Source organism: Xiphophorus maculatus, chromosome 9, assembly GCF_002775205.1.
Source record: "Xiphophorus maculatus strain JP 163 A chromosome 9, X_maculatus-5.0-male, whole genome shotgun sequence".
Classification (NCBI taxonomy): Eukaryota; Metazoa; Chordata; class Actinopteri; order Cyprinodontiformes; family Poeciliidae; genus Xiphophorus; species Xiphophorus maculatus.
The window spans coordinates 22,385,331-22,409,879 of NC_036451.1; the positions used below are offsets into that span (position 1 = coordinate 22,385,331).

A 24,549-nucleotide genomic window follows, 5' to 3' on the forward strand; every position below is an offset into this window, starting at 1 on the left:
GACGAATGCAGCGACAACCTTGGTGGACAAACTGATTTTTGGCACATTTTGAGGTGAGCTATGAATCCAGCAGATGCTTGTTTTTCCTCTGTAGTTTCTCTAAACCTAAACAACAAAGTATCCTCTTCTCCCTCATCCACAAGCTGTTTGAATATGAGCGTTAACATCTGAAGAATCCCTGAAAAAGCATCAAACTTTTTCAGAGATGTAATAGATATTGAACATAGTTGTCAATTTTAACTTCTATAAAGCCCTGGAAACATTTACGAACATCCAAACTAACCACTAATCAAAATGCGGTGGAGTTAAGATTAAATGAAAAATAAGAAGAAAAAAAAATGCTCAAACATAGAAATGGTGACAGTTTGTTTAATGAACAAGATGAGAATGGAGACTAAAAGATAAAAAGCTGTCAAGATGAAAACTGAAGTTTTGTTTACATGTGATTCAAATTTTGTTCCTCAAATGACTTTCATGTAGTTTACTTGGGGCTAAAAATGTACAAATAAAAACATTGCTTTGGGTTAAAGAAGAACAACTAGCCAATCCAAAAAAATAAAGTATTCTGGCAGAGCAAGTACTAAAAATTTAGCATGCAAACAACATATTAGTGTGCAATTTAATTAGCATGTTAGTTCGCTAGCAACAGAAGTTCTTTTTCCCCCCCAGCTTGAATTACATTTGCTTTGATAAAAACAATTAAACTAACCAGTCAACCCAAAATAGTGGGACAAATTGCCTTCTGGCATTTGTGTTGTGATAACAGAGCAAGTACAAAATATTTAGCATGTAAAAACATTTTCTCCAACAACAAGAAACAGCTACCTTTACTCAAATTAGCATGTTAGCTCACTGGCTACGTTTTCTTTTCCAGCTTGGTTTAAATTTGCTTTAATAAAAATAATACATTTTTATAAATGTCTTTTCATGTTGAAGAAGATATTTTACAGAGATATCTTAGCCAATGTTTACAAATCTGACTCATTTTTGGTCCGCAAGCATGGCTAATTTGAGGGGTAACGCCATTTTATTATGACCACGTTTAATGACTAAAACTCAGTTCAAGACTGGCACATAAAATAAAAGGCTAAAATTGCTTAATGTTTTAACTTCACACCTGTAGCTTTTTATTTTTTTTAAAAAACGTTTCCAGGTTATTTTTTAAACTAATTTATATTGAATATTTTCCCACCTGCCGACCGTCTGCCAAAGAATCGGCTCTCATCTCAGCGTCTCTCCTGCTTTCATCACACTTCACACAATTCCTTCATCATCCGCTGCTTTCTTGAACAAATTCGTGCCTGCAAGTGTGACCACACCTCGGTGAACTTTGAACCCAAGCTTATTTTCACCCCGCATAGCTCCAAGGTTCACCTCCCGCAGCGTGCAGCCTGCAGTACAGAGACACATTGCTCTTAAGAGGAAGGATTTCTCCACAGCTCGCCTAACGAGGCGAAGCTGGAAGACGCATAATGAAGCAGAAAGCGCCTTTGCTTTGGCTTGCAGTGTGGTTGTTTTTCTCTTTTGCTCCAATTTGCCTTTCTGCTCAGAGCAATTCAAAAGGCTGGCACGACAGAGACGCTCAGAGGCTTGGGAATAAAAGTGGCACGAAAAAGTTCTGTGATCCCTCCGTCAGCGACCAGAGAGCAGGTGCTGTCCCCGAGGTAAATCGGCAAATTTGGAGGTTTTGTCTGGAAGCGTGATGCTGGCTGAGGTCATTGGGATTTTAGTTTCGTAATCTGACATGAAAAGACGTGATTTGCGTTGCATTTTTAGGGACTGCAGCTATATTTTGTGCCAGACAGTGAAATGAACACAATCCTGTAGCTTCAATACTTCAGTACATACAGTTACACCACAAAAAAAAAAAAAAAAAAAAAAAAAAAAATCCCCACCCATGGCATATTTAGATTTAAAATGGTTTATTTTTAATTGAGAGACTGTCTCTGGTAGGACATAAGGCAGATATGTCTCAAAGGAAGACAAAACAACGCAAGAACAAACCATATATTACCCGTCTATTCACATTTTATGGAACGGTGTAACGTCAGAATCGCCTAAGAATAATGGAAAAATCGAGCACTTCTTATAGCTTTCTTTACCAGGTCATGCAGCTTTGTTTTCTTTTGCATGAAAGTGCACCCCTGGCTTCTACAGAGAACCGACAGGACCAAGTAAGGGACGGTGTGTGCCGTGCCGCTGCAACGGACTCTCTGATTTGTGTGATGCACAAACAGGGAACTGCATGGTTGGTGCTTCAACACACATCCAGCTGAAACCAGATATATACAGTTAAAAAACCCCAAACTGTTATCTATGATAATATCTCTAAAAAAAAATGTCTTAAATTTAGCAAATGGAAGTAATTTTATGTAATTTTAACTAAGCAACTAAACAACAACAAAAAAACGTTTGGTCTGATGTAGCTTAAGACAGTGAGAAAAAAAAAAAAGAGTCGTTTTTATCTGTTGTACGTAGATATCTGGTTTCAACCGTACGCTCACAAGCAAGGTGCAAAATGCTTCCAAGTTTTTTTTTTTGTTTTTTTTTTTCCACTTTTGTGGGAAAAGTATGTTTTGTCTTTGTGACCTCCAGAACTGCCGGTTTAACGCCGCGGGGGATCGATGTGAGCGGTGCAGGGAGGGCTTCTACGGACACGCAGCCAACAGGACCTGCCGAGCCTGTCCCTGTCCCTCCACACACAACAAGTCAGCATCTAATAACCTACGTTACAGTTACAGTGGCTCTACAAAGTGAACACACACACACACACACACACACACACCCACACACGCCGACACACCTGTTAACATTTAAAGTTTGTGACATGATAAATGAGACAATCGCAAAGCACACTTTGCACCGTTGACGTTACTGAGTTATTCAACTCAAACAAATGTGTAAGAAAGAAAACTACGGCAGACAAAGCAACAACAACAAAACGCTATAGTGACACCCTTAACAAGGCAACTTTTGATTCAGCGTTCATAGTTAATCAGATCAAAATGAAATAAAGTTCAGATGTTATAGTAGGATTTTTCCTCCATTTTCTCAGATGCATTTTTTTTTTTTTTAAGTAAAGTCACGGTTTGCCAAGAGCTCAAAGGATCAACAATAATCTCATCGTGGAATTCAAGAGTTAGGAGAATTTTTCTAAATATTCCTTTGTGTTAATATAAATCCTTTGGTAGCTAGAGGACATATGGGAGAACAATGACAGTATGAAAAATGAATTGATCTCTAGTGTAATGAGAATACAAGAGGGAAGGTGCGGGGACACTGAAGATAATCTCCCAAAAGCTTTTGAGATGTCCAATGAAATTGTATATACATTTTCGGTTCATTTTCCAAAGGTATTTTCGACAAAAAGCTCTGATCTCCACCACACTGAAGCAGGGTGGTGGCAGCATCATTCTCTGTGGTTGCTTTACTTAAGATAGAGGCACAAGTCAGGTGTCTGCTGTGAAAGCTGAAGGTGATTTTCTGTCCAGACATTTCTCAAAAATCAACAAAACAGGGCGTGCCGTGGTGGCGTAGTGGTTAGCGCGACCCATATTTGGAGGCCTTGAGTCCTCGACGCGGCCGTCGCGGGTTCGACTCCCGGACCCGACGACATTTGCCGCATGTCTTCCCCCCCTCTCCTTCCCCGTTTCCTGTCAGCCTACTGTCATATAAGGGACACTAGAGCCCACAAAAGGCCCCCTGGAGGGGTAAAAAAAAAAAAAAAATCAACAAAACAAAGATATCATGAAAGGAAAATGAACGTTTTATGAATCCCTGACTGGGGTTCAGATGTCAGTCTAACAGAAAATCTGTGGGCCTGAAGAGGGCGACCCCACAGATTCTGAGGGCATTCATTCTGAGGAAGGAATGCCCTCAGAATCTGACAGATGCAGACAACTTTCCCAAGGAATCGCTGGAAAATGTTTGTCAGGTCAAACCGTGTGATGCCGACAGACCCTGAAAATGAATCAAAAGCTTTTTAAGAGTGTGAATACAAGAGTAGTTGCATTGGAAATTATCTATCTCACAGTACCAATGGCAACAGTTTCTAATGATCTGTTAGAGGTTCTAGTTTTACATATTTTTTTTAACATGTACGTATGTTTTGAATATGTTTGGTTTTTTTTCCCCTGCAGTTTTGCAGTAGCCTGCCTCGACATCAGCCCAGGAGTTGTTGAATGTTTGTGTAAAAGAGGCTACAGTGGAGCTCGCTGCGAGCGGTGAGGCACTCAAACTCAGTATTTACATATAAACAATAATCGTCTGAACTTTATTATCTTACACTACATGCAAACATCCTCGCATTGAAGGTGTGCATCTGGCTACTATGGTAGTCCCATGGTGCATGGAGACATCTGCAAACCCTGCAGCTGCACAGACAGCAGCTTGAGCGTCTGTGACTCTCTGACTGGAGGTGAGTGGGGGAAAATTTTGGCTATGAAAATCAGATTTGATGTAACAACGTAAAATCTAAAGATGTAACCAGAGCCAGCACCTTTTACACATTGTCACCCCTAGAAAAATTGTGTAAACATCCCTTTAATACTTTTTTTTTTTGTTTCACTATAAAAAGTCAGTATTTTAGTTTGAGCACTTTTCATTAGTTGGGAGTGGAAAACACTTTTAAGAGACAATTGTTTTTGCAAAATTGCTACGATTATTGGCAATTTCTGTCGCAGAAATGCAACTAAGGTATTCTTGAAATCTAAACTTCAACATTTTGAAGTTCTTCAGAGTGTCCGATTCACAGTTCATCATTCATTTCTTTTTGTCTAAGTGTGACACAACATATAGAGGCCCCGTCTCTTTCAGCTGTGGCCACAAGGCTGGATGAGGAGCCATATTTATCTGATCACCAGAAAGACAGGGAGGTAAAAAGAAATCTCAGAGGATCACTGTTGGGAAAACTACAGCAAAAAGTTAAATATTGTCGTCATCGAGTCTCCATAGCAACCAGTGGATGCTACCTATCTACAAGCTAACTGGTTATTTGGACCGTGCCCCCTTCTTCTGAACCCTGTTTTGAGTCATGATTGCAGCTGGAAAGGACACAGACGTAGGTCGAAATCAAGCAATTTAGTAAAAAAAATTAAAGAAATAAGCAACTTACAGGAACACAGGCGGCTGACGGACTATTGACGTAAACAGAACGAGGCAGCAGAAGGAGTGAGTAGCAAATAATGAAAATCCAGGAGCTTAAACGTAGAGGAGAGGGTGAAAAAGGAATGAACTGACATGGACAGACCTTAACTCACTGGTGTTCAAGGGCCGGAGTCCTGACAGGTTCAGGCGTGTCTCTGTGTTAACAACATGGCCTTATGACCGCTGCTGAAACACCAGGGAGAATTTAAATAAAAATCGATTAATAAAATGAATAAAGAGATGACATGGGGCTGTTGTAATACTTTACATATAAACCATTTCTAACTTTATCGATGGAGATTACATCGTCAGGTGTTTGCGGCGCCACCAAGGACTTTATTCAACAGTCCTTTCAGGCTCAGTGGTGCTTTTAGTGTCAGATTAAGTTGCCCTGATGTGGTACAAGCCACTGTAACGTCTCATCCCTCTCACAGAGTGCGCCACTGGGGCTGACAGCAGCGGTGGTGATCCCTGGCACAGTAAATTATCACTGAAAGTTCATTTTACAGTTTTGACATGACGAGTCGATATTAAAGCCCTCGTTTTGTGACAGAATGTGACGCCTGTGCTCGCGCTCTGCTGGTGGACTTGCAGAAAGAGGACGGCGGACTGGCTCTGCTCCGTCAGCTGGTGCCGAACATTACCGATGGCCTCCGCCGGCTGAGCCTACTGGAGGCTGACACCTCGCAAACGAAGGTACGGGCTCATTCGGTTCTCCCTTTGAAAACATTTTCTACAGGAGTTTATACCTCATCCATTTTTCCCCCCCATCGCGCTGCAATGTTCTCCATGAAAACTGGGCGCTTTCATCTCCATCATTACCAGCTTCGGGTCGATGGATGCAGCGGTGCTGTGAGGTGGCTGGAACCAAACGTGGAGCAGCTCGAGGCAGACATCGTTCTGGTCGGAAATGACCTGACTTACCAAAATAACGAGGTACCAGTGGAGAAATTCGGCAGTCAGAACCTGAACATGTTCCAAATGCAGTGGATTTTATTTGACATTAACCCACCCGAGGTCTATCGTAGTGGAGGACGTAAAGTATACAACCAGGTATTGTTGGGGGTTTTGCTAATGCTCTTGTGCTGGCAAAGATATGTTTAATGTGTACTGGAGAGTGGAATACTTGCATATATTTGTATTTGTACCCTGCAAAACACACAAAATCTTACCAAGTAATTTTGGCCTAGTTTCTAGTGAAAATATGGCACGCTTGAAGTAAGATAAACTAACTTACAAGTAACATTTCAGAAAGACATAGGAGTTTAAGTCAATAACTCCTTAATCTGGAAAAAATTCTAGTATCACTGGCACATTATTTCACTTCTAAGATGGGAAAATGTCTTATTACAAGTGAATGTATCTACCAATGGAACTGCAAATTTTTAAAAATCAATATTAAAGAGTTATTGACTTAAAACAAGCTGCTGTATCTTGTTGAAAAGAAGTTAAAGCGTACTACGATATTTGTATGAGAGACTAGGCCAAAATTATTTGGTGAAAGTTTGCGTTTTTTGGAGAACAAAGGTAACATGTGACACCTTCGTCACTTGTTGCATACTTTCATAACGTCTAATGCTTATTTCCAAGAGAGTGAAACACTTCTGTAATATTTGCTAGCAACACCCAATAGTTTATTTTTGAACATCTAAACTTGGTCCAGGTCATCAATACATTTTAACAATTTTCTTTTTTTTCCCCTAAATCTTCTTTGCCAGCAATATTTGATCCCCACTTTCCTGATCCGTGATTCTAATGTTAAATAAAGTAGGTGTTTCAGCAAGGTGTCATTAAAAACACTGTTGGCCTCTGATCACTTGTTGCATATGTCATAGGCGATTTATCAGAACCTTTGAACATTTTACATTAGTGTGAAATGGGGGGGGGATCAGTATTGTTCAAACTGTTTTTCTAAAATGTTGCAGATGCCTGACATAATCTTGGATCTTGAGAAGGCCTTAAAGAACGTCAACAGAACCATAATCCAGGTGCAAGACCTTCTCTTCAAGGCAGTGGCTCTCATCCAAGCAGCAAATGGTTAAAACTCCTTGTAGTGTTTGATTAAGATAAAAAACAAAACAAAATCAAGTTTAGTCAAGGTGAACATTGTCCCAATATTTACTTTGGCAGGTTTGGCAGAGCAGCAAACTTCACCGAAACCTGACGTCTCTAGTTCTCTTTCTGACGGTCAGAAAAGTCAGATGATGGAGGACGCTGAGCAAATCATGGCGGAAATTAAAGACAGACGGTGCACCATTCAGGGGGCTGGAGCAGACGGCGAGCAGGAGGGGGCCCACATGTGTGAGAGATCGTTATCTGCTTATTGGTTGCTTTTTCAGGCCGGGACAGGAAGACAGGAGCTCGGTTTGTGTCTTCGCTGGTCTCCGTGCGCGTGCCCCTGCGCCGCGTCAGATTATTGCTGTGCAGGCTGGATGCAAACAAGATTATTCAATCTACCCAGGAGCCATTAGCATTCCCAATGTTGAAAGCAAAATCTTATAATCAAACTAAGGCTTGTGCTGAACAGTAACGCAAGTGTGTGGTAAATAATAATTGGCAAAAAAATATTCAAGAGGTTTCTGCATTCAGAAGAAAAGTCAGAGCTAAAGTTAGTTATTTACCAACTCTGTCCAGTCGGTAGGGGTGAAACAACACATCCAGCCTATAAGATGAGACGACGCATGGCATAACAAACATTGTAGAATAATTCAGTCCACATTTGACTAGTGCGTACAACATGGCTCCTCTGTTTGTTGATCCCAAAGCCAAAATAATATCGAGGGTCGTCCCGTTTGTGTTAAATCGTAAATGATTAAAAAAGTGTTTTAAAGAATCTCTGTTGGTAAATTTGTCCAGTTTAGGTTTGATCAGTTGAAATATTTTAAAGAAAATTGAGTGCAACCCAGATTAATTAAAGAAACAAACAGTCGTAGCTGTGAAGCACCTGGCGCCGTTTGCAGCTGCTATTTTCACCGTGCTTACTAATCCTTTGTATCTTATTTGCATTTAACAGCTTTTACTTTTTCACATTAACCTAAAATGCTTCCAGATAAATCATTTACAACTGATGATTACCTCTTAAATGATTTTGTAGCAAAATTTTGTTTTCCAACCGAATAAAAAAATCTTTTTTGACTAAGTCAAAACAACAGAGTAACTTAATAACTGTTTCCTGTCTCACTTAAAAAATAATGGTGATTACAGATACAAGGTTTATGCTTCATACACACACCTTCATATTACATAATCTCACGCTCATGTCGCCAGGTTAAAGTGATACCGACAGCAGCAGAAAGACTCTTTGCCAGACGGACTTCACTTTGACTCTAAATATTAGGGTGTTTTATTGGATATTTTGCTAACTCTGCTTGTTTATAGCCACCTGTTATATGTTGCTACATTGAAAGTAAGTAAGAGTAAGTCGATGTAATATTTTCTGTCGTCTTGTCAGTGCTGGAGAACATCAGAGCCGACACGAGCGACCTCTCACAAACCGTCCAGGATGTTCTGAAGCGGACTGCAGACGTACTGATGGCCTCAAACGTTTCTGTGACAGCAGTGGCAGAGCAGCTGTTATCTGTTCAGGAGACGGTTGAGAAAACACAGAGGCTTAACCTTAAAGGCGCCTCCGGTCTCGAAAATCTGCAGGTAATCGACAGGTAGGGGTTGCATACCCCTGACACGCAGTCTTGTAGATTTACTGTCTGAAGAGTTGCAATTTTCTGCACTCTTATTTTACAGACTGCTCTGGCTGAGCTGCGGAGAGAACGAACCACGGCGCCTCCTGCGATGGAACGGCTTTACGATACGATGAAGAAAACTAAAGACGCCCTTTTAATGTCTCAGAAAATTAAAAATGTAAGCACACTCCCTTTCACGGGGCACAACTGAAAACGCATATTTTCAGATTTCGGTGAAACTTAGCTCGTGTTGTGCACGTCGCAGGAAGAGGAGAGTCTTGCTGCTCAGGTAGACGGAGGTAAAATGGAGCTTTTTGCAAAGCTAAATGCGACCCGGAAGTGTGTGACCCAGACGGACGCCGTGACCCGGGCTGAGGAGCACGCTGAGGAGCTGAGAGCTGCAGCATCTCAGTTACAGCAGTATGTGGGCAACATGTGGGATTGGAAGACACAAATTAAATGTCAAGATACCCGAGAGTTTTTAACACAATGTATTTAACAGAAAGGGGGAAAGTGACAAAGTGAAATAGTGGGAAACCGTTTCCCTAACGATTCAAACCTCAGTTTTTTGACTTTTAGTTGCAATGAGTTTTGGAAAGTTCTATTTTCACTTACTTTCCTGTAGGGACGTACAATATATCAGCACTGACATTGGTATCGGCTGATATTAGTCATTCCTAACATATCGGTATCGGTCCGATGAAAAAACTGGACCGATGTCAACAGTCAATATTTATTTCCATCTTGTTGCCATTTAAATGTTTGCATATGCAGCTCTGGAAGAAGAAAAAAAAGAGCCCACTTAAAATGATCATTCTCTGACTTTACTCTTTATAGCTATATGTTTGAGTAAAATGAACATTATTATTTTATTCTATGAACTACTGACAACATGTCTCTGAAATTCCAAGCATAAATTTAGTATTTATTTGCAGAAAATGAGAAATGGTCAAAATAACAAAAAAGATGCTGCACTTTCAGACCTCAAATAATGCAAAGGAAACAGGTTAATATTCATTTAGAAGCAACAACACTAATGTTTTAACTCAGGAAGAGTTCAGAAATCAATATTTGGTGGAGTAACCAGGAGGTTTTCAATGGGATTTAGTGCAGTGGTCTATTTTTTTACCCAGAGCTGTATAATATGTACACAATATTGGTTATTGGCCATAAAAGCAATATAAATATCGATATCGGTATCAGTGCATCCCTACTTCCCAAATATGCGCTACTTTCTGTTGGTTTATTACATAAAATCCCATTAAAATACATTGAATTTATGGCTGTAAGGTGGTAAGATGTGTGGAAAGGGGGGCTATGGATACTTTTAGAATACACTGAACAACATTATATCTTTAATATTCTTGCAGAGTGCTTCAAAATGTGGCCAAGAGCAGAGAGCTGCTCAGGATTTTTGGAGCTCACGACAGCGTCGCCCGGCTCTCGCAGGCGGCAAATCAGGCTTTAAGGGTAACCGAAGCACCATCAGTAACCCTTGATGAGTGTCTGAACGTTCATCAGCAGCATTAATGCCATCCTGAAATGATAAATTAGGACGTGAAGGAGGGAGGTCTGCTCATCAGCGCTGAGGAGATGGAGGACGTTTCAGCTGATTTACACGCAGAAGCCGACGACACTCGGCGGCGCCTCAAAAGTCTCTGGAAAAAAAAAAGCCTCATCCGCCGCATGTGGAGTTTATCGTCTCTGTTTGAATGTGCAGATACTCCAATCTCTTCCGTTTCTTCTGCACAGCGGTTTCACGTGCGCTGAACGCTCAGAGGGACAGCGTGAAAAAGCAGGAGAAAAAGGCAGAAGTGTTGAAAGCGAGCGTCTTAGACGTTGGTGGCAGCATCAAACAGATTGAAAGAGGTCTGTGGAGCCTACAAAACGTAAGAGTACATATATTTTATGGATTATATAGGATTACAGCACCGTCTCTTTTTTTTCTTCCTTTCAGATGATACCAATGGCCTTCTAGAGTTTGTGAAAATAACAACCTCTGCTGTAAACGCTAAAGTCAGCAAAGTAAAGGAGCGCCTCGGTAACATCAGCCTCGAAGTGAGGCGAATCCCCTCAGATAGCTTTAGTGGAAACTTTCTGACTGATGCAAACCGGGCTGGTACGCATGACAGGACAACAATTTAGATGTTTGATTAATAGCTGGAATAAATATGTTTGTAGTCCAACAATTTGATTTAAATGTTGTTGTTTTTTAGTGAAAAGGTTGAACGGAGCACTGCCTGGTTTGGAAGACAAGCTTGAACAAATTAAGGCTCTGGGTGAAAACACGTCTCCGTCTGCCAACGTAACAGAGAGCATACAGAGGATCAAGGACATCATAGATGAGACAAGAAGCTTTGTTAACAGGGTAAGTGTTGTTGTTTTCTCTTTCTTATCGGAGGGCTTTTATTTAAGCTCCTGAAAAGAATAGATGTTTGTGATAGAAATGTTGTTACTCTTGGTAAACGTTTATATTGGGACTTACTGAGAATCAAAAATGTTCAAAAGCTTCTCTGAAGACTTTACGCTCTTATATTTCATTTTAGATTTCATACAGAAAGATAAAACAAATTACATATTTTTATTTACTGGCTTATTACAGCCTGATTACGTTTTATTTTTTCATTTTGTTGTCCAATTTCTACTCAGATATTTTGATCTTCACATCATGAAAATTCAACTATCATGGACTCAAAGAGGGGGCATCCAGTTGGGAAAGTTATAACATAATTCATTCACTATGTCTAAAAAGCAATGACAGCTTGCAGTAATAGCCTTTCTCAAAAATTAACAATGACAAATGTCAGTTTCTCCTTAAATCAAATGCATAGTAGAACCTGTATTAGCAATGTTGGCACAAGGAATCAGAAAATTCAGCCACTGCCGATGGCCTCCAGGCCAGCAGGGGGCCCCCAAGCACTCTGGTGATTAACCCAAGAGAGCAGATTGCAAAAGCAGCTACATGTTTGCACATTTGAAAGAGTTTGAAAGTAATCATTTAATGTACATAAGATTTAAGTGAACTGACAAATATATATCTTCCAATAAAACAAAGGGTAGTCTCATGGTTTGCTAGGTGTGCTAACAATCTCTAATTGGTTTCAAATGTCCCTTATCATTACAAACACCGGTCTAAACCAAGACTTTAAGGAGATGATCCAGGAGTTTTAAAGTGGGAATCTTTTAAAAGGTTATAAAGAGGTAATGCTTTTAACAGCAGAGCATAACTCATGATATCAATATTTTGTCTTAAATACAGATTAGTGGGTTCCAGAGGCTGAACCGACTTCTCAAATATGGCGTCGCAGTTTGTGCAAATTCTGTTTTTTGAACTTTTAAACTGCACATTCTTTTTTTACTCAGTAGCACATAATTATTTACACATGATATGGAGACTGGAGGCGGTGCATCGTTAATATTCTTCCTCTGTGAATGAAAGCAAAACATTTAAAGCATTTCCAATCAGAAACCAGCAGTCTTACGTTTCTGATGTTTACTTCTGAGTATTTCACACAAGATCACTGGTGATTGCCTCCTTACCCGCCACACCATCTACAGCTAATGTGATGACATTTTAAAGGTTCATGAAATTGCCTTTCCAAGAACCACCACAAGGCTTTTATTTTTTATACTGTAGTTTTAAGACGGAAGAAGTTTTAATCTGGATCACCTAATCTGGATCTAGACTAAATGAGGGGGAATAGATTAACCAGTGAAAAGATACCAAAGTTAATAGATACACTAAAGCTTAAAATATGTAAGTTTTGTTAACTGTTGCCAAAAATATATATTTTTTTCCTTTTAATTTCAACGTTAACCTTTTTTTCCCCTCACAAATCCTCAAAGCAGGGTTAGTTTCCCGAACCCAGTCCTCATTTTGATGATTATACTCGAGAATTGTAGTCGCACAGCCCTGTGTGAAGTGCTTTCAGTCAAGACTTGGAACATTGTTTGGATCTTTTCACAGCTGTCTCTTGCCACCACCTTTAATGGAAAGAGCCACATTGAGCTCCACCCTCCGAGAAACCTGGAGGACATAAAAGCATTTACAGCCGTTGATCTGCTGCTCAATCTCCACCACGGAGAGCCGACCGCAGTAAGGCGGCGAAGGCGGCGGCAGCACAAACACAGAGATGAAAACAGCCACTTTGTTCTCTATCTGGGTAACAGAGATGTGAGCTCTCACTCTTCCAGCACAAAAAAATCCTCTAACAAATAAGTTCTGCAGACGTTATCAATACATGCATACTGATTTATGCTTCTGTTGATGTCCAGACCTTTGGAGACTACTTTGCGATGGTCATCAGAAACACAACGTTGATTTGTCTTTATAAGTTGGGCGGAGTTGTTCATGAGATAGAAACCAGTCAAATATCAACGGGCAAAATAAACTCCTCTTATTTTGACAGGATCGTCTTCCAAAGGTAAATGCACAAGACAGAAGCTTCTTATACACTTAAAGCGAATGTGGATCGATTGGTGGTGAAACCGCCATGCTGGTTTTATTTTCCAGAGTTTACCAAGATGCTACAGTTGGCATCACAAAAAACGTCACATCACAGAAACCCGTCAGCCTCCCTCCCAAACAGAATCTACCCAACACGACGAGCAGCATGATGAGCCTTGACTCGCAGCGTGCCGTTTTCTACGTGGGAGGCCATCCCGAGGAGTTCGACGTAAGAAGTTTTTTTTATTTTCGTATTCTGTTTTTCAATATTTTTACTTTTCACAACAGTATTCACAGGAAATGACTTCCTATGAGACAAAACGTGCCCTTCATACGTACTGATTCACGTTAAGATGCAGAGTATAATAACTTTAGGCTCTTTAAAGGATCATAAAATATCAGATCTGATGCTGATCGGTGTCTACGTATTAGTAACGAAACTAAAATGAAACAAACCTGTAGAGGGGAAAGTGAAAACATGTTTGTATCCGATAGATCAGTTATAATTTTTTAATGCTTCCCCCCTGTATTAGTTCCACCCTTTGCATCTGACACTACGGCCCAAATGACAACAGTGTCATGTTGAAGATTTTTGTGCTCCATAAACAATCTATTTACAGGAATTTGCAAAAACTGCTTGAAATTACGAGTCAGTTAACATACTGTAGGTCATAAGCGTCTTACAGGATGTGCACTAAGTAGCTTGTTCTGTGTGAATGTAAGGTCTCTTGAGGTCTCCAGGCCAGCAGGGGGCCCTAATCAGTTGCTAATTTTTTATTTAGGATTTTAATTTGGGAAGGAAAATTTCCAAAGCCTAAGGGTATTTACATCAAGGAAAAGAAAGTCTAATGCATTTGAATTGATATAGAGCTCTTTCTCCTAAAGTATGCTTACTAAGATTACTAAAGATTAACTCTCTGCATTATGTCTTCCATTATTTCCTCTCTTCTGCCATCGCTATATTCCTTCTCCCCGGCAGGGAGCATTTATCTGACATACTATGACGGTCATTGCTTTGGGCTGAAATGGAACAATTATAGGCTGACAGTTGTTTTCTCGTGACAGGAATGAGCGCAGTGTAGTTTCAGATGCCTCGGGCTAAAAGGTTAATGGAAAGAAATTCCTGTGAGCACAGCGATTTTGAGTTGGAGAGGCCAGACAAGTCTTCAGCCCCATCATTTGAGGCCTGTTTATGGTGTTTCAAGGCATTTTTCTAAATTCTCCCTCTTCTTCAGCCTCCAGAGGAGCTGCGGTACCCTAAGCTCAGAGGAGCGATGAAACTTTCCTACATCAACGACATTCCTGTCAACCTCTTCAACTACAGACGTGCTGTCAACATGCAGACAAAGCAGAGCACTGCAAAGTAAGACTGGTTTATAAATAGCCGTGGCTGTCTGAAGAAAAGGAGAATAAAAACAAAGAAAATGATTAAGATATTATTTTTATCTGTTCAGAATCCCTCAGACAGAGTTATGTGATTATTATGACGGGACAGGTTACCGCATGGCCTTCTTAAAGGAGCCGCAGAAGAAGAAACGACGGCTGTTCAGATTCAACACGAGCAGCCGAGAGACAAACGCCCTTTTATTCTGCATCGGAAATGAAGTATGTGTTTGTTACTAACATAAACTGAAGACAAATATCGATTAGTTAGAGCTCTGTAGTACCTTGCAAAAGTTTTCATACTAATTTTGCACAGATTGTCGTATTTATACCACAAACTTAACTCTGTCTGAATGAGTTTGCGTGTCCCCCTAATGACTGCAAGGGGTCTGCAGCTTCCACCCACCGTCCAAAAATACACATGTAGGGTTTAATGGTTGCTTGAACTGGTGGAGGTGTGAATGGATGCAAGGACTCTTGATTATGTTGTTAAAATCTGAAAAATACAGAATGGTTGTTTGTCTGGTGTGTGTCTGTGTTGCCTTGTGATGGACTGGTGACAATTTTGCCCAATGACTGCTGGAGATTATGGATAGATGGAAAATTTTGGGGTGGCATAGCTAAAGAAATAGCTACATACTGTATATGTTTTTTTGGAGGGGGGGTTACATTTATGTCTTGATTAAAGATGACTCCGTATGCCTTTGTATGGATATTCTCTGGGAGGCCAATGGGGTGGCCAGCATTTTCTATGGTGGGCCCATGGCCCCTCTGACCCTTCCTCTGGGGTCGCCACTGGATGGATGGATAGATGGATAGACGGATCATCTTTCTTCCACCTCATGTTAATGTGTCACATTGTGTTGGTCTATTACATAAAATCTTTATAAAAGACTTTAAGGTTTGTGGTTTAAAGATGAAAAATGTGGAAAAAGTCCAAGGGAAATGAATACTTCTGCAAGTTACACATTTGGTTTTTTTTTGTTTTATTTCCAGGAGTCCTTTTTCTGTGTCTGTGTAGAAAGAGGCTTCCTGGTGCTTGAAGGTCAACAAGGCGGCCGGCAGCTCAGAAACCAGAGTTCAGCTCAAGTTTCTCTGTTTGTAAGATTTTTTTAGATTTGGATTGTGGATCCGAAACGCAACAACATCGCACGCTGTGCCTCATTTTGTATTCCTCGTCGATCTTAGGAGCAGACGTTTGCGGTCATGATTGCCGACAGATTTGTCGTGCGCTACGGATCAGAGCAGATCCACACAGATCATTTTCAGACTAATTACACGTGGTGGTACATGGGAGGCTTGCCAGCCTGGCTCAGACGGAGGTAAGGCAGCAGATATCACAGCATCGTCTCGTTAGTCTGGCTTCCTCAGCTGGTTTTGTTCCTCTTATCATCAGACACAACATCACAGCAGCCCCACTGAGAGGATGTGTGGATCACGTGACGGCAGACGCAGAGTTCGTCGAGTACAACAAGACAGTTGGTGTCGGTTGTGGATGCCCGGTTTCCTTACTGGTAAACCAAACGTGCTTAAACAGCGACCGGTGTGGTCAACAGCATTTCATTGTGCAGTAATTCCAAGAGCAACACGGGTTTTCTGAAATAAATTTTTAAGATCGACAGTTTCCTCCTGGGTGCATTAGCACAGCCAAAACCTGGAACTTAAGTTGCTGTCACTGTGTTTATCTTGCCGCATGTGTTAGCATTTCTAAAAACCTATTTTACATGAAACAGTTACATGTAACATGTATTTTTGTCTCAGTTATAAAAGTTCAACGTAACAACACCAGCGACATTATCATGATAAGATCTGAGAAAATTTCTGATTCGTACCATGGTGATACTGGAGCAGTATTTACATCACATATCGTATTTTCAGACATCAATGCAAGGCAGACATATGATAACATGATGGGAATGTTCAGATTTTTTTCTACACGTCTTGGTTTAAATCAAGCAAAAAAGCCCCTCATTAACCTGAGAAATTATTATTGTTTTAAAGGTAGTGATAGTGTGCCACGTAGACACAGTTCAACTCAGTTCAAATAGGGTTGGGCATTTATTGTGCATAATTGACATTTACTGTCGTCTCGATAAGTTTCAGCTAATGATGATCAACTGAAAGCTTTATCGTAAATATTTGTTTAGGCCCGAGCAGCAACGCGCTGCGAAGGCCTATTGTTTTCATTACCGTATTTTCCGCACTATAAGGCGCACCTTCAATGAATGGCCTATTTTAAAACTTTTTTCATATATAAGGCGCACCGCATTATAAGGCGCATAGAATAGACGCTACCGTAGAGGCTGGGGTTACATTATGCATCCATTAGATGGACCTGCACTAAAGGGAATGTCAACAAAATAGTCAGATAGGTCAGTCAAACTATTAATAGATTACAAACCAGCGTTCTGACAACTCCGTTCATTCCCAAAATGAATAAACAGCTGTTGCTTCCTTCACTTCCGCACCATTGATTGGTTCATGTTAAATTCTCTGGCTGCTGCTCTATTCCCATGTTCTACTGCGTGACTGATCGCCTTGAGCTTAAACTCTGCGTCGTAAGCGTGTCTCTTAATAGGAGCCATTTTGGGGTCTTTACACAAAACCCAGCGTGCACCGCGCGCTTCTTCTTCTACGGGGGAAAATGAAGTCGGAGGCTGCTTACCGTAGTTGCGAGACCTTTTTTTTAAAATTATTATTATTTATTAAACAAACAGTATACAAAGACTCGTTGAGGTATAAGAACATTGCGTAGTTGCGAGACCTGTTGTGGCTCAATATTGGTCCATATATAAGGCGCACTGTCACCTTTTGAGAAAATTGAAGGTTTTTAGGTGCGCCTTATCAGCCCATGGCTTTTTGTGGGCTTTATTATATTCAAAAACTCACCAAACGTGGCGGATGCATACAGCCTGTGTGAAATTTTTAAGGTTGTCGCAAAAATTGCACAAAAAGCCCCAGCTCAACAGCGCCACCTATCAACTTTCAAAAGACCCTCCGCTATGACTTTACTTCATCAGAGACATGAAATTTGTGATTTGACAGATTCATCAACAACCCTGCCATTCATCCTAGCCTCAATTTTTAAAGCTTAAAATTGGCTTTGTCTTTTTTATTTCCCTTTCCACATCACCTAATTTGTTTGTGGGCAGACGGGGAACCTGTCGCCCCGGACTCTAGCATCAGCTTGTGTCTGGCTTGTGCAGGGCGTTCGTGCGGCCACAGTGTATTCGGCTCTTCCTGCCGATTCCTTGTTTGTCTGCAGCGGACGGTCCAGAGTGTCTCTGGGCTTCAGCAGCACATCCAGGCATGCTGTTCTGCTTAATTGCGGCTCACAGGTAAACACCCCGCTCATCTTTTCAACCACGACAAAAAGGATAAAAAAAAAATCAGGATGTTTGTAATATTCTCTCCGCAGAGCTTCACCTCCGGTCGTGACCTCCAGCTCTCCCTCGCTGATGGCTTTATAATATTCAGGGGGTATAATTACACCTTAACATCTGGGAAAAGGTACAATGATGGAGCCTGGCATTACCTTTCTGCAGAGGGGAGGCCAACAGGGTAGGCGATGTCATCCTCTTATTATGTTAGGCTTAGTGCAAATGAAATGTTACTTTTACACTTTATTTATTTATTTTATTTTTTCTTAGGCTGGGTCTCACCATTGATAATGTGAATGTGATTCAGAAACAAGCGCCTCCTATCACACGGCAAGAAGAGAAATTTAAAGGCTGTGTTGCTAACCTTTATACAAGAAGGTTGGAAAATGTCATAAATAAAGTGATTTATTCGACATGCTTTATGCAAAAGACTCATAATGGTATTTAAAGGTTGTGTAATATTTTGCAGGAATGACTCTAAATTTATCCCCGCTGATCTCAGTTCACTGTCGCACGCAGAAGACGTTTTCCCTGGTTGGTGCAGTTTAAAGGTGTGTTTTGGTTGCAGAAATCTTAAAGAATAAACAGAGCTTTTTAAAATGCCCGTTCCTCCACCCCTCCATTGTTTCAACTCCAGTAAATAAAGCCAAACTAGAGATTTTTAAAAAATCATCTGCCCCAGACATAAGCCTGTTAGGGAGGTTGCACTTTTTTTTTTTCTAAGGTTACCCTGATTACACACGCGAGGGTGGTGAAACTGTGTGCACACAGGCATGATTGACAGCACTAAGACCCTCCTCCTGGCTCTGATTGGTTGTTTCTAGTATTAGCACATGGGAGAACTTGGAGAAGGAAAAGGAGCTTGATTTGTTTTTCACAGACTATCAACCTCATACTATACTGTCACAAGATAGACTGTTTCAATAAATATGTAAAAAAATATTTTTAAATTAAACTTATATAATGCACCTTTAATAGAGTGGTATTAAGTATTTTCCAGGCAAATTGTGTCATTTTATAGCACAATCAAGTATGTTACCTTAATTTGCTATAAAGCTGCTTAACATATCAAGCATGACATAAAATAAATTTGACTTTGTGATGTGACACCTTGAAATTGGGGTTCTGTCTCTTTAATAAGCTCTTTCCGAGACTCCGCCTTCAGCATGTAATTTCAATCAATGCTACTTCATGATTCTGTTTACTGGTTTAGGAGAGTTGGGTTGCGAAGTAGTTCGTATAATGAGCTCAGTAGATGTGCAGTACCACCAGCTGTTTGCTAGTTGCTGCTGCCGCTAGTCTGGAGGAGCTGAGTGGTTGAGTTGCGGGGGAGGGCTGCTACATAGTGAGGAAGCTCAGGCGGAGACTGCAGCTCCAAGGCGGAGCTCTGTGGGAGCAAGCGTTTAGGCACCCCTGAACGGTTGTCATGGGAGATTCAGGAATTTCTCAAACGTCGATGAGCAAATCACGGGAACACTTTAGTTATGTTTTTAATGAGGGAATAACATTATGATGTGATATAAAACTAACAAGTGGGCCATTTTACATCATGTCCCCTTTACATAAATGATGCAAGTCGGAGTTCCTGTATCACATGTTTGGATTTTAGAGCTAATTGAGATACACGTCAACTTCTTTTCTCTGCATCTCTTGATACTTTAATTTTAGCCATTTTATTACATCTTCTGCTTGTCTTCTGTGTTAGTTTCAGAGTTTGGCTGGCGCCCACTGCAGACGTCAACAAGCTCAGTATGAACACCAGTTCTCTGAAGCTAGCTGGCTCAGCTACACATTCCCTGAAGAAGAACTTAACTACAGGTATAATGCAACGCATCGTTTTGTATGTATAACAGCCAACCGTCTATACCCCGATTCATCCATCTACACAGACACGAAGGGATCCCACTAATGCATCGTCTTTGTGTATCTCAGGCCTCACTTCTCTCTTCACATAAAAACTAATTCATCTAAAGGGCTGATCCTTCATGTAGCAGGAAGAGGGGTCGTCCCCCGCCTGGCTCTCTACATGGCTAACGGAAAGATCAGGCTGTCGCTCGGACAAAACAGAGTCATCCAGCACAAGAAGAAGAGCAACGACGGGGGCTGGCACATGGTAATGATGAGAGGCTAAAGCCTGACTACAAAAGAGATGGAAAGTGTACTGGCATGACTAATTAATTACAGTGTAATCGATGCGACATCAACGTGACAAAGGGAGCTGAGATGACAAATTTCGTGTAAAAGTCAGCATTAAAACCTTTAAAAAAAAAAAAAGCTCTTCACCTCCATGAAAAAGCAAAGGGTAAGAGAGCAAGAGAGCAGGCCAAGATGGAGACACCTTCTTCAAAATGGCTTTAATGCAGCTGCGGTTAAACTCGTGTGAACGGTGAGGTGAACAACCGAGTCCTTCTGTTCCAGAGAGGAAACGAGTCGGTGTCAAAGGGCATTAAGGAGCAATCGAAGCAAACCTAATTCATGAATCCAGGTGACGACTCGTTTGAGTGCAGGATCAAGCTGAGCAAGACGAGAAAGTCCAACGTGCCAAGTGTAGTCCACCTCTGCCCTTTTTGCCATAGAGTGCTTTTTAATGTGTCACTGGTTTGCTGTCTTCTCTATCTATCTGTCTGAACATGAGCTAGCTGTGATTAACTAACACTGTTACTTCAAGCAAAATGACTAAAATCACTTAAATAGAAAAAATAACATATCATGAAGTGATCTAAAGACATTTTAGGAACAGATGGGGATCAAGGAAAGTTAGGAAGCCTTTCTGTAGGCTTTGAGACTGCAGACATTATCTATAAACTGAAAGAACAGGGGACCTTCCCAGGACTTGGCCCCCTACTATTAAATTACTCCAAAGGCGAAACAACAGCTTATCAAGGAAAACACACACAGAGCAATTTCTAAAGTACCACAACGCAGCGTTTCAAAATCGGTCTTGATGATCCCCTGAACCTCTGGGGAGACATTCTGCTCACCGACGAGACACAAGTTTGATGTTACATCTTCTGTAAAACTACTACAGTCTTTAAAAGAAAAATATAAACAACATACTAAAACATGATGGTGGTGATTCTCCTTTTCACCTGAAAATTCTGATGGGTATTGTCTTCGTGTGCTTCCAAATGTGAGTGGTACACCAAAATGAAGGGTTTTTGGTGTATCTTGGACTGTCCTAGTCAAAGTCCATGCAAAGATGTGACCTTATTCAGACCGTTTGTGTGTGCGCAGGTTGAGTTCAGCGTGGAGAACAGCACTTTTCACCTGCTGGTCGACGGAGTGCGCGTCCCCGACGGACAGCTGCCCGGCAACGAGGGATCGTCCTTACGGCTGCGCAACCCTGTGTACCTGGGAGGGCATCCGAAAAAGAAGACAACTAAAGTTCATATCAAACTTGACCAAAGCTACCATTCTCTATTGATTTCTATTTTCCTACTGACCACTGCAACAAAACTACAAAAAAAAAAAAAAAACCAAGCATGTTTATATGAAAGGTCAAATGTTTCCGAGAGCGTATAAAAAGATGACCTCGGCCTTTTCTCTTTGGCTCCTCAGGGACACGACATTCCCGCAGACAGCGTCATCGGCTGTTTACGGGATTTCAAAATGAATAACGTTGCTGCTCCCGCGCCTGATTCCAGCCGTGAAATCCTGCCCTGCCTGGGCGGCCTCACAGAAACGGGGACCTTCTTTGGCGGCGGTCACGTCCTCCTAGGTCTGTCCTCGTATTTTACTGGTCCCGTTCTGCTGCTTTGCTTCCATAGCAACTTATTCTCACACACATCTTTTTTTTCTCTCTCTAGATAACTTCTTCACTGATGGTTCTCAGTTTGTGCTGTCCTTTGAGATGCGCCCTCAGCACCGTACAGGTCTCCTCTTCCATTTTCGAAGCGACAGCACAAGCAGCCTTAATGTGTACTTAATGGAAAATGGGGTAATAATTTCTTGCTCTCGTTGGCTAATTTGCATATGTAATTGCTCATAAAGAAACACTGTTACAAGATGATGAACACGTAATGTCGAACCAGGTGGGTGTTGGGCTGAATGACGCTACAGGTCCCGTCAGTGTGACGGTGGCGCCTCGTGAAAGCCTCTGTGACGGAAAGTTTCATGCGGTTACAGGTAGGCCTACCGTTGTGTTGCGTTAAAATCCACACACAAACTGGCCAGATGTTGTTCATTCCTCAGTCGTTTTCTCTCAGTGTCCAAACAGCGGTCTGTCATCGAACTAGTGGTGGACTCCGAGTCCAAGCAGAAAACGCACTCTTCCACGTCCGGCCCGTACGCAACGCTCTACATCGGAGGTGCGTCTCTCGAAAACAAAATGAGCTTTAGCTAAATGACCTTTACTAAAGGTATTTTTCTCCTCTTGTGCCAGGCACAACACATCGACACGGCGTCCCGGTGTCGTCCCCGTTTGTGGGCTGCTTGCGACTCCTGAAAGTCAACGGGAAGCCTCTTGGACTTGAGACTGAATCTGAGGTGGTTGGGGTTGTGAGCATGAACAGATGCCCAGCAGACTGATGGCGTCTACACACACAGCTGTCTGAAAGTCAGCAGAACCAAGTCCCAACGAGTCTTACCAACTATGAGGGGGTGATATGGACTTAAAGTCACAACATTTTGTGGTACTATTGTGATAAGGATTACAGTGACTGCATGACGCGGAAAACATTACCCCACAAACACAAATCCAGCTTTTGAAAAACATTAGTTATTAATATGCTTCTTTAGGACACCAGTCACACAAAGACGTGTGACTGGTGTCACTAAGCTGCACACAATAACTGCATTCAGTCATATTTTTAAATTTATTGGTATTAATACTCTCACCGTCTCAATAAATACTTTCTTTCTCCAACAAACAGTGGGGAAAATAGTAAAACTAACAATCTGGACAATACAGGCGGTTTACAACAATAAACAAAATTCTTATCAGAACAAATTTATCACGATAAACAATAAATGATACAATAAACCCCTATAACCAGCATCGTTTCTTGCCAGTGAGTGTCCTTCGGTACAAGAAACCATAAAATTGACCGATATTTACATTTCAGTTCTATAGTCCATAAACGTCGGCGTGTACGGTCACCCATTTTCACTTTATTATTTTACTCAATTTAGGTTCTTTGTGAAGTTTTCTCAAAGGAAAACTCATGTGTTCACGTACCGAGGAAAATTAAAAAACATGTACAGTAAAGGGCTAAAGTCCTATTCTGCACTAGACGAACTAGTAAAGTGAGAGCCTTGTTTTTTTTTCTTTTTTCTCGGCTCCCCTGCAGACGACGCTCCAACACTCCCGTCCGTCCATCCTGCCACCACTCATGAACAAAACTATCACACACTTGTAAGCTCCTCAAGCTTTATGCAGAGACTGACTTTAACATGACAGTTATGCAGAACAAACAATGAAGAGCCAAAACTGCACCAAGAGAAACCTGCTGAAAAGGCTGCATGAGCTACCCAAGCACAGCCTGTTAGGAAAATGAATGTTTATTAAATTCAGTCCCCTGCTAATGTATTCAAAACTAATTTTAGAGCTTTAATACGGCATGGTGAAGATCATGGTGAAGTGACTCTTGCCTTCTTTTGGTAAAACTTAAATAAACAGTTAATTTTTTTTTTTAAACCAGCCATACGAGTGGTTCTGTTTTGTGCTATGAATGCAAAACATCTACAAACTCGCCTGTAGAGCTCTGGTTCGCAGCCAGTTGACAGAAGCCAGATCGGCTCGTCTCGTTTCAGCCTGCTGCTCTACATTTGGCCATCAGATGGAGTGCTTCACTTTACAGACCGCGGCCAGTTCGCCTCCGTCTGATCTCAACATGAGAGCAGGAGGCTCACAACAAATTTTGGGTCCATAATGACAATAACACCAGATTTAGCCTTTAAGGCTCATCTGGAGTCCCAGCTGTCTGCTCTGGAGCTGCCGTTAGAAATGCAAAATGGGAAAGACGGGTGAAATTTAGTATTTGTGTGTCTTTATTAATGAAAATAGATTCATTTAAAGGAGTGGTAAAATGCAGTATGTATAAAAGCAGTGGATGGCTGACAGATTAAATAAATAGTAAGTAGCCGTAACTTTAAAATCAGGGTCTCTATGGATAGCTCAATCTAGGCCTGTCACAATAGGTAGTAAATAAATGTAAAAAAATTTCTTGATTTAGTGTTTTTCTCTTTTCTTTAAAACCAAAAACTGAATGATAAAAGTAGTCAGTCTGGTGCGACCACACATGATGTCCCAGATGCTCAGTTGGGGAACGGGAGGGCCAGTGCATAGCTTCAACGGCTTCATCTTGCAGGAACTCCTGACACACTCCAGCCACATGAGGTCTAGCATTGTTGTGCATTAGGAGGAACCCAGGGCCAACCGCTCACAAGGGGTCTGAGGATCTCATCTCGGTACTTAAGGTCAGTCATGCTGGCTTTGGCGAGCAGACTCTGGCAGTGCTCCTCCTGGTCCTCCTTGCACAAAGGCAGAGGTAGCGGTCCTGCTGCTGGGTTGTTG

The 24,549-nt window shown here is 41.3% G+C and overlaps 1 protein-coding gene across 1 annotated transcript; it reads left to right on the forward strand.

Moving 5' to 3' along the window:
- The first annotated feature begins 1,367 nt into the window (after positions 1-1,367).
- LOC111609763 (laminin subunit alpha-3-like) lies at positions 1,368-23,673 on the forward strand. Its single transcript, XM_023340088.1, has 38 exons — positions 1,368-1,664; positions 2,138-2,248; positions 2,596-2,708; positions 4,140-4,223; positions 4,314-4,417; positions 5,580-5,624; positions 5,699-5,841; positions 5,971-6,081; positions 7,071-7,182; positions 7,276-7,446; positions 8,597-8,793; positions 8,887-9,003; positions 9,091-9,245; positions 10,196-10,295; positions 10,380-10,479; positions 10,578-10,694; positions 10,783-10,944; positions 11,042-11,193; positions 12,793-12,999; positions 13,101-13,249; positions 13,339-13,501; positions 14,508-14,635; positions 14,727-14,877; positions 15,652-15,756; positions 15,844-15,977; positions 16,052-16,169; positions 17,862-17,993; positions 18,074-18,216; positions 18,306-18,413; positions 18,505-18,586; positions 19,741-19,853; positions 19,968-20,148; positions 21,270-21,419; positions 21,594-21,753; positions 21,842-21,972; positions 22,067-22,160; positions 22,241-22,342; positions 22,417-23,673. Exons 1-38 carry the CDS (start codon positions 1,473-1,475, stop codon positions 22,560-22,562), a joined length of 4,983 nt encoding a protein of 1,660 aa, XP_023195856.1. The 5' UTR covers positions 1,368-1,472; the 3' UTR covers positions 22,563-23,673.
- The last annotated feature ends 876 nt before the right edge of the window (positions 23,674-24,549 follow it).

Excerpts from the sequence above, each read along its gene's own strand:
- LOC111609763 (XM_023340088.1), top strand. The coding sequence starts at position 1,473 with ATGAAGCAGAAAGCGCCTTTGCTTTGGCTTGCAGTGTGGTTGTTTTTC. Across the intron at positions 2,709-4,139 it reads TGTCCCTCCACACACAACAA|TTTTGCAGTAGCCTGCCTCG; the intron begins GTCAGCATCTAA and ends TTTCCCCTGCAG. Across the intron at positions 9,004-9,090 it reads TGTCTCAGAAAATTAAAAAT|GAAGAGGAGAGTCTTGCTGC; the intron begins GTAAGCACACTC and ends TGCACGTCGCAG.